Source organism: Elephantulus edwardii, unplaced genomic scaffold, assembly GCF_000299155.1.
Source record: "Elephantulus edwardii isolate Elephantulus edwardi_28Jun2011 unplaced genomic scaffold, EleEdw1.0 scaffold00214, whole genome shotgun sequence".
NCBI lineage: Eukaryota > Metazoa > Chordata > Mammalia > Macroscelidea > Macroscelididae > Elephantulus > Elephantulus edwardii.
The window spans coordinates 4,435,924-4,446,536 of record NW_006399964.1 but is presented as its reverse complement, the minus strand read 5'-3'; the positions used below and the strand labels follow the sequence as shown (position 1 = coordinate 4,446,536).

The 10,613-nt window shown below is 45.1% G+C and overlaps 1 protein-coding gene across 1 annotated transcript in view; it reads right to left on the bottom strand.

The window, feature by feature from the left end:
* The window catches only part of PARP1 (poly (ADP-ribose) polymerase 1), a 52,898-nt gene extending 44,833 nt beyond the window's left edge, over positions 1-8,065 (bottom strand). The window contains exons 1-2 of the mRNA XM_006897750.1: positions 7,946-8,065; positions 4,544-4,709 (exon numbers count right to left, since the gene is read on the bottom strand). Of these exons, the coding sequence (XP_006897812.1) occupies positions 4,544-4,709; positions 7,946-8,065 (286 nt within the window). The remainder of the gene's footprint in view (positions 1-4,543; positions 4,710-7,945) is intronic.
* Positions 8,066-10,613: the final 2,548 nt, after the last annotated feature.

Below are 10,613 nucleotides of genomic sequence, written 5' to 3'. Positions count from 1 at the left end.
ATACTTAAGATGTTTGTAGGCAGCTGTACATAAATCTTTAAAATTCTAGATGTTGTTGTTATGTACCATTGTGTTCGAACTGACCTACAACTAACCCTCCAGGGGGTTTTCTGAGGCAGTAAATTACACTGAAGACGGCCCATCTTTGGTGGATTTGAACTACATGCCTTTGGGATTGCAGTGAAGGGTCTTACCACTAGACCACCAAAGCTCCCTGAGATGTTGCAGTTTTATGTAAAATTCCAGATAATGGACTTAAAACAACAACAACAAAACCATGATACCTAGTTAGAAAATAAAAATTCAATCAAAAGACAAAACATGAATGTGACAAATACACAATCAACCAAGCTAAAGGAAAAATGTCAAACTGTGAAAACTAATTGCAGAATTTATATCTCACATTTCATTCAGCAAGATTCCCACAGGAAAATGCTGCAAGCACAAAACCAAGAATCAAAGTAGAAACGGTCAATGAATAAATGTTAACACATTCCGCCTCACCAGGAACAGAACAGGGATGTAATAATCAGATGGTATGAAAACGGAGAAAGGAGAATGTTACAGATTAATGGAAGAAATGTAACCGAAGGCACACAGATCCCGAAAACCAAACCAGCTGCCACTGACTCAATTCTGAGCCCCATCTTCCCCAAATGGGTGTGTGTGCCGATGTAGAACCGAGCTCCACACAATTCTCAGTGGCTGAGCCTGTGGAAGCAGATTGCCAGGACTTTCCCTTGGCATCTTTAAAAGCCTTATAAACAGTTCATTTTATTAAAAAAACTTTTGTTTCAACCAGTTTATTTCTTACGACAGCCATTCCATTCCCCAGCATTCAGTCACTCAGCAGGTGCCCAGGGATGCAGAAGCCTGCAGCAGCTCTACACACAACAGACTCAAATGGTTAACCACTTGAAAGCAAAAGATGTTTACCACCAGTGTAATCTCGGGCCAGCTAGATGAATTCTCCAGGTACCTCAGTTTCCTCAAGTGTAAAAACCACATCAAATGCTTGGAATAGTGAATAAAATTTAGGAAAATAGGCAGTCCCTGGCTTATGACAAAAGATTCCATCCAATGACACTGTCGTAGTCAGTTTTGAAGTGAAAAACAATATTCACCCTTCCTCAAAGTTTTTATTGCTGCCTGCTATACTTGTAGTGTTTTGAACAGTAAATCATAACACCGAACATCTGGGACTGATAACACCAGCTATAACATTTTATGTGGTACTTATCAATAATGATAAGATATACAATTAAAAAGAAACAACCAGATGGTCTTAAGCACAATTTGCTGTTAATCAGGTTAAGGTTTTTTTTTTTAATTATTGATTTTCATATACCTTTACAGCACTATGTTCATTTTCTTTTAATTAATTTTAATGAAAGTTTAGAGAGACTTTGGATTTCCATTCATTCACTGTTGCATTTTTCTCCCTGCCGAACCTCATCTCCAGTTTGCTCTTCTCTTTGAAAAGCAAAAGAAAAATTCTTTCATTGTTATATAATCCCTCACCCCAAGTCCACTCCACTATACAGCCTTCGTTCTGGACTCCTGTCCTGATAGTAATACCTAATCACATATGCCTTTTAAACAGTTTTCTCCCTCATCTATTTCAATCCAGTATACATAACTTATCCCATCTTTCTCAGTCTCCCCCAACCCCGATGTCAGTCCCGTTTTGTAACAATGGCACTGTGCAGTATTTGTCCTTTTGTGACTGAGATATTTCACTCAGCATAATGTCCTCCAGGGTCACCCATTCTGAATAATGAGTTCCTTGTTTTTCAATGTAGCATAGGATTTCATTGTATGAATATATCATAGCTTCTCTAACCATTCATTTGTTGATGGACACTTAGGTTGTTTCCAACTCTTTACTATTGTGAACAAAGCCACAATAAACACAGGTGTGCATATATCTGCTTGGGTGGCGGTTATGGTCTCTTTAGGGTATATTCCCAGTAGTGCAATTGCTGGGTCACTTCCACCAACAGTGAATAAAGGTTCTAGTTTCTCCACAACCTTGTCAGCATTTGATGTTTGCTGTTCTGCTAAATTTTGTTATTCTTACTGGGGTGAGATGGTATCTCACACTTGTTTTGATTTGTCTCTCTCTTAGAGCTAGGGATTTTGAACATTTCTTCATGTGCTTATTTGCCATCTGAATGTCTGTTAATATCTTGTGCCCATTTTTCAGTTGGATTGTTTATGAGCTCCAGTAGTTTATAAATTCTAGATATAAGACCCTTATCTGACATGTCATTACCAACGATTTTTTCCCAGTCTGTGGCTTCCCTTTTTACCCTTTTGGAGAAATTTTTGGATGTACAAAGGGATTTGATTCTTAGAAGGTCCCATTCATCTATTTTATAATCTCCTGTTTGTAGATAATGCAGGTAAGTTTTTAATAGCTCTACCTGTGTAGACCAAAAGGATGAAAATGTACCCATTTCACATACAGAAACTCACTGGGAGCTTGGCCTCCATCTATGTGGAATGACTCACAGCTGACTTTCCTTTCACAAGCTGTAAATTGCCTGGGAGGAGACAGCATAGAGAGCTACCACTGCAGGACAGACTATACCATCAGAGTACCCGCTTTAATTTAGCCATTATAGGATGATGATCCAGAATATTCTAATATAACGAGTAAGTACTAAATGTAAAAAGTAACATGCAAGATAGGATTCCATTTTTAACAGGAATAAAAGCATCACATGCAAATATGTGAATGAAAATTATCTGTGGATTATAGGATGCAGGTGATGTAAAATTTATTTGCATGTTTGCACAGATAAACACTCTGAAGCAAAAAGTCCCTGTACAACTAATGTTGTAGCAAACTGATTTCTTTTTGTATTATGAAATTCTAAATTTATTCTGCACATTACAACTTCTAAACCTGGATTTAGAAGAGATCGTGGTACTAGGGATATTATAGCTAATGTTAGATGGATCTTGGCAGAAAGCAGAGAATACCAGAAGAATGTCTATCTGTGCTTCATTGACTATGCAAAGGCTTTTGACTGTGTGGATCACAACAAGCTGTGGCTGACTCTAAGAATGGAATCCTAGAACATTTGATTGTGCTAATGCGAAACCTATACTTGGACCAAGAGGCAGTCGTCAGAACAGAGCAAGGAGAGGAGACACTACATGGTTCAGAATCAAGAAGGGGGTCCCGTCTGGGATGTATTCTGTCTCCATACCTTTTTAATCTATATGCAGAACAGATAATCTGAGACGCTGGGCTATACGAAGAGGAATGTGGCATCAGGACTGTTGGTCACCAACAACCTGCATTATGCAGATGACACAACCCTGCTTGCTGAAACTGAGGAGGACCTCAAGCACTTGCTGAAGGTCAAGGACTGCAGCCTCCTATACAGATTGAAGCTCAACATCAAGAAAACAAAGATTCTCACCACTGGGCCAATTGGCAGCATCAGTATGGATGGGGAAGAGATTGAGATAGTAACAGTTTAGTTTGCTTGGCTCCACACTCAACATTCTTGGTAACAGCAGCCAGGAAATCAGGAGACGAATTGCATTGGGAAAGTTGGCTGTGAGGGACCTCTCAAGAGTACTGAAGAGCAATGATGTCAGGCTGGAGGCTAAGGTGCGCCTGATCCGGGCTATAGTCTTCGCAATTACGTGCTATGCATCAGAGAGTTGGTCAGTGAATAGGGTTGATAGACAGAGAATTGATGCCTTTAAGCCGTGGTGCTGGAGAAGAGTGTTGAATATACCATGGACTGCTAGGAGAACAAACAGGTTTGTCCTGGAAAAGGTGAAGCCGGAATGCTCCTTGGAGTCAAGGATTCTGAAGCTTTGTCTGACATACTTTGGGCGTGTTGCAAGGAGGGACTGGTCCTTGGAGAGGGACATCATGTTTGGCAGAGTGGAGGACCTTTGATAAGATGGATTGATTCTGTGACTGGAGCGGTGGGAATAAGTGCATTTGAGATGGCTAGGTTGGCAAAGGATATAAAAGCGTTTAGAGCTCTTGTACATAGGGTCGCTAGGAGTCGCAAACGACTTGATGACCCATAACAACAACAACAAACCCCTAAATTAATAATCACACTGTTGACTTTCTGGGCCAAGTCACTCTTATTTTTAGTCACACTGCTCAACTGTGCTACTGGTGTCAGTATCCAGCCAATCAGAGGCAGTGGAGGCAAACTCATGGACAGATGCAGACAGACATCTGCTGGCACCATGTAATAAGATGGCAAATGTCTCACCAACACTCAGAAGTCAAGAGAATGGCTTGAGAAGGGTCTGCTGGCACCATGTAATAAGATGGCAAATGTCTCACCAACATTCAAAAGTCAAGAGAATGGCTTGAGAAGGGTGGAGAAATGATCTCAGGAGATCTCCTTCAAAAACCTGACTAAACACAGTGTAGTACGACTCTGCCCACTTGTCTTGGGTGGTGGGGAGGTGTACTTTCTCTTCCCTTTTTGAAGAAAGGTCCCCTGGGAGCTTCAGGGATGGGCTGAGCCCCACCACCAGCTCAGTGTGCACCCACCTGCCACTCCTCCAGCCTCTGCCGTCTTCTTGAGTTTCTGCTGGTCGTCCCAGCGTAGCTCGGAGAATCCATCCACATCTACTTCGGGATGCGGGAGGGAATGGCCCACCTTCCAGAAGCAGGAGAAGTGGTACCAGTGCGGGACCTTCCCGTCGAAAATAGGAGACTAGAGAGAAGTGAACAGGCAGTTAGCCTCGACCCCGACATTCTGGACACCTATTTTGTCTATGACCTGCGTGCCACTTTTCCGGGTCTCCTGTTTGAGCTCGTTCTTTCAGCATATGAAACACCAGCAGGGATGGTGGAGTCTTAGGGAAGAGAGCTGTGTCTCCATGCACGTTTATTTACTCCATCACCTGCTTTATAGTTCAGTGACATGGTTCAGCTGGCTGGGCAGACAAAAGCACTTAAGATAACTCATCCTGTGTCAAACATCCTACTGAAGCTGACAGGTAAAGGCCAGGCCAGGCCCACGTGGACTCAAAGGGTTCCTGTGACTTGTGAAGGGGTCTCTAAGCGCCCCTGTGGTCAAGAATTAAGAGGAACAAGTCCTACAGGGAAAGTAACACGTGAATGGACTGACTTCTAGGAGTAGAGAATAGCAGACAGCATGGCAGGGGAATAAATTGTCAACCCACCCAGGCCTGAGCTGGACGGACTGCAGTTAGCTCACTGCTCTAGGAATCACTCTTTCTCAGACTCTGGACCATGGCAGCCCAAGCACCCAGTGAAAACAGTATTCACTGATCCCCAGTGGGGCACGTGGTTGTACCTGATGGAGAATCTACAGGCTGGCATTTCAGACCTACCCAGTAGTACCGCACAAGAAATGGCCTGGAGAACTGCTACCGGAACATCAGCGAAGAAAACTCCACTTTGAAACTTACATTACCCTGGGCCACCCTCACAATCTACACCACACTCGGGTAACACTACCGAGAAGTCACTGTGTCAACCCATCTTGCTGGGGTCACTAGGAATGGAAACAGACTGGATGGCACCAAGTTTTCTGTACCACCTGCCAGTCATAGTAACCCCACCACCAGCCAGAGCAGGGTCCTGCCAGGCATGGGACAACTGTTGTGGCTAATTCTGCCCGTGGTCATTCAAGGTGCATGAAGATGTGACATCTTAACTCTTTCTGCCAGACAGGAAAAAGGATCCCTTCTTTAGAAACAACAAACTGCTCTAAAATGATTAACCAAACGCCATATATATGTAATGGTGATTGGGGCAATGAGGCTAAGTATGTCAGACTGGCTCAGGACAGGGCAGGTTTCAGAGCTGCTGCACACAGGCAGCTGTGAGTCACAGATGACTTGACAGCATATAACAACAACATATACATTTTTAGGATGGGATCATGAGGATGAGGAAACTAAAGGGGGAAGAGGCAGGCAGGTATCCTAACTTGTGTTTGAGTGGCTTCAACATAATAACAATAATACATAATACAACATAATACAATATCAAGTTGTGGCTGTGGTCCTGTAGGGACACATCTACCAGCCAACTGGGTCCATGGCAGCATTTGCTGGTTCCTGGCAGGAAGGAATCCTCTGTCTGCATGCAGCTCAGCTGGGACATTCCTACACATGCAAGCAGAACTGGCTCCATGAGGTTCTGAATGGCTGAAAAATCACATTTTACTTTACCAAGCCTTTCTTCCCACACACCCTGGGTGGGCAGTTCCACAGACACAGGTGAGGCTGACCAGGCCACCCAAGGCACAGCAGTGTCTAAGGATGGCCTGGAGGCAGGGCAGGTAAGAGTGGCAGGAGGGTCCCTCAGGGAGAGAATAATCCTCCCATACAAATGCAAAAACAGCTTATTTAAAACCAAGCTCAAAGACAAAAGCTGGTTGGAATTTAACCAGCCCCACCTACAATGAGGCCAACTTCAAAAGCAGAACTCAAATTCTAGCCCAGTTACATATAGAAAACCTTTTTGTTTTTTAAATCTTCTACTAAGTTTACTGAAAACCCACTTTCCAACAGCACACTTCTTTCCCTAAGTAATGAAGCCCAGAGGGTTAACCTTTCATTTGGCACTCCAGTAACTCATTCTTCTTAAGTACATCATCCCAGCTAAAGCTGTTACATGCCCTAGTGACCCTAAATACAACAGACCTGAATCTGCCTACCCTGTGCCATTCTAATTGATCTCTGACACCTGCGCCCACTGCTGCAGTCACTGTCAGTCAAGGGTCTTCCTCTCTGCTGACCCTCCATCTTTCCAAGCATGATGTCCCTCTCCAAGGAATAGCCTCTCCTTAGAAGTGTCCAAGGAGCTCTCTGGCTGCCCCTCATCATTCCATTCCTACAGTATTGTACTTTTTTGCCCCTTTCTCACTTTCCAGTGAGCCCTGGTAGTGCAGTGGTTAAGCTGCTAACGGAAAGATCGGCACCTCTGGCCACCCCTCAGAAAGAAATAATTGCAGTCAATTTCAAGAGATTCACATTCTTGGAAATCTTACAGGGGAGTTCTACCGGTGGGGTAGTTCAGCCAGCTGTTTAGCAGCTGGGTGCTCACACACTGGACCACCAAGTCTCCACGAGACTCAGGGTAAAGCTCAACCTTCCCCGCTATTGTTAAGTCCCTATTGAGTGGGTTACGACTCAACCTAGAAGTGCACACCAGGAACACTGCCCGTGCAACGCAGAAAGCTCAGGAAGCTGGTCCGGGAAAGTAGCCAGCGTTTGCGTGGACTCGACAGGGACGGAGATGGAGCACAAAGTAGTTTTTTTGTACAGCAATAAAATCATACCATATGATACTGTACGGGGCACATGCCATGAGGTATTTGTTAAAACCCCCAGCCTGTGCTGCATAAAGACTCACTCAAAAAGTAAACTCTGGCCTTTTGTTGATACTGGTTCATCATTTTAACAAATGTGCTGCAGTACTACTGCACGGGGTTGGAGATGGAAATGAATGCGTGCGCGCGGGGGAGGGGCGGCCACAGAATGTCCTAACCTGTCCTATTTTTTTAAAATCTACAACTGCTTTTAAAAAACTAAAAATCCGACTGACTTCCAAAGGCCACGAATAGCTTCCCCCTAAGGCAAAAGGAGAAACAAGAGACAATACAGAGAAGGGCTCCTCCCCAACACAAGCAGAAAAGCAGCCTTTTCGGGAGGCACAAGGTCCACACCATGGGTTCCAGATCGCTCGGCTTTTTTGGCTGCAGCATTAACAAAATCTCCAGTGGGTTGCACGGGGGGCCCGGGACGGGCGTGGACAGGCCCCAGTGGGGTTTGGAAGGCCTGGGCCCCGCGCGCCCCATCCCCCGCGAGCGAGCGTCCAAGGGCGACGCGGGGGCTTGGGGGTGCCCCTGGGAGGCCCGCACTCCTCTCCTCGCCCGACCCCGTCCACACAAAGCGGCCCGCACGCCGGCCGCACCTGCACCATGATGGCCATCCGGAGAGAGTCCTTGGGGATGTTCTCCTTGCATTTCTTGCAAGAGGCGCGCCCGCTCTTGGCGTATTCGGCCCGATAGAGCTTGTCCGAGGACTCCGCCATCCTCCTCGTGCGCCCACTGATCCCTAAGTTCCACGCTGCGACCTGAAGACGCGCCCTGGCCGCAAGACGCTACCGCCGCCGCGCCACTTCCCCTCCGACCAAACACGAAGACGCAGCCGCCAAGCACGCCGCGCAGACCACCCGGCGCTCGCCGATTGATTACCGACGCCTGGCGGCGGGAACGCCCCCCGCGCGTGCGCTCACGGGCCGGCGAGCCTCGCGCGCCTTCGGCGGAGCGCGGGGCGGGGCCTCCTCGGCGCCCGCAGCGTCGTTTCCTGGGCGACCGCGGGTTGGTGCGCGTGTCCGCAAGGGTTTCTGGCGACCCTAGGAACATCAAGAGGGTAGGACCTTTCCCTATTCCGCTTCATCCTCATGCTCTCCAACATGCTCGAGCCCACTGTTAACAGTCTCTGTGTGAGGGAGGGCCGAAGAGAGGAAGACCCTCAACCACCTAACTACAGCAGCTATGTCAATTGTCTTTTTCCGACCTTCCACCTTTCCCAGCATGATGTCCTTTTCCGAGGACTGTCCGCTTCCGACAACATGCCCAAAAGTATGTGAGACCAAGTTTCACCATCCTTGTCTCTGGGGAGCACTCTGGCTGCACTTCTTCGAATATAACCTTGTTTTCTAGGGAGTCTCTGGGATAATCAATACTCTTCAACACAACAGTTCAAATGCATCGATTATCCTATTGGTCTTTATTTATTGTCCAAATTTTAGATGCATAGGAAGTAATAGAAAATACCATAAGTTTGATCTTTGAACTGACCTGACATCTTTGCTCATTAGCACTTTTCAGAGGTCAGTGATACTAGATATTCCCAGTGCAATACATCTTTGAATTTTACTACCGCTATCAAGAGTTTAATGGATTAAAGTAAAATCACATAATTGGAAACGTCAAACTCTTACCCATCTTTCATGATGTCAAACTCTTTTTTCCATCTTTCATAATGTTACCTACTGGTCCAGTATTTAGGATTTTTGTTTTCTTGATGTTGAGGTGTGCTCTCAGTTGCATAGCAAGTGATCATAAAGACCGTGGCCTGTATCAGATGTACTTTAGCCCTCAAACTGACATTACTCCGCTATAATTTGGAGAGGTCCCTAACTGCAGACTTTCCCAGTGCAATACATCTTAACTGTGGATCCAAGTAAGATGAAGTTGTTGACAGTTTCAATCTCTTCTCCATCCATCATGATGTTGCTTATATGTCTAGTGGTAAGAATTTTTGTTCTCTTGAAATTGAGATATAATCCATATTGAAGGCTGCATTCCTTATTCTTCTTCAAGTGCTTTAAGTCTTCCGCACTTTTGGCAAGCAAGGTTGTGTCATCTGAATAATGCATGGTGAGTCTCCCTCCAATCCTGATGTCACATACCTCTTCATGGAGTTAAGCTTCTCGAATAATTTGCTCAGCAGACAAATTGAATTAAGTATGGAGAGAGAATACAACCCTGACCACACCCCAGTCTTCATTTTAAACCATATAGTGCTTGCTCCCTTGCTCTGTTCACACAACAGGTCAGGTTTCACATGGGCACAAGCTCTGGGACTCCCATTCTTCTGAATGTCAGCCACAATTGTTATAATCCACAAAGTCAAATATGTCTTTGTAGAGTCAACAAAGCACAAGTAGATATTCTTCTGGTATTCTTTAATTTCTGTTTTGACGACTGCCTCCTGGTCCAAGCATAGGTTTCGCATTAGCACAATCAAGTGTTCTGGGATTCCCCGGTGTAAGCTGTTTGGTCCTTTCAATTTAACTAACAATCAAGTATGAGCTGTTTGGTCATTTTTTTAAATTAACAATCAGTTGTAGGCTGGTAGCCTTTTGTTTAAACCAATCAAGACCCAGTGGGTGGGCTTTTGTGATTAAATATTGGTTGTCTGAAGAAATGGTTGTTATTATGTGCTGAGACATTTGTGACTCATAGTGACCCTAGGTACAATAGCCCTGAAACCTGCTCTATTCTGTGTCAACTTTATTGTCTCTAATACACCTACCCTCATTACCCCAGTCACTGAATCTCATCAAGGTTCTTCCACTCTTGTGCTGTTCCTCCACCTTTCCAAGCATGATGTCCCTCTCCAAGGACTGGTCACTCCTTGCAACATGCCTAAAGTATGTCAGACAGAGCTTCAGAATCCTTGCCTCCAAGGAGCAGCCTGGTTTCACCTTCTCCACAACAAACCTGTTTGTTCTTTTGGCAGTTTAATACTCTTCTCCAGCACCACAGCTCAAAGACATCAATTCTCTTTCTATCATCCCTAATTATTGTTCAGCTTTCTGACACATACCAAGTAATTGCAAAGACTATGACCTAGATCAGGCAGATGTTAGTCTCCAGACTGACTTTGTTGTTTTTCAGTACTCTGGAAAGACCCCTGACAACTGACTTTCCTCAGTACAATCCATCTACTGGTACCAAGAGTATTGATTGTGGAGCCAAGCAAATTAAGGCTGTTAGCAATCTCAGTTTCTTCAGAATCTGTCATAATGTTGCTAATTGGCCCAGTGGTGAGAATCCTTGTTTTCTGGT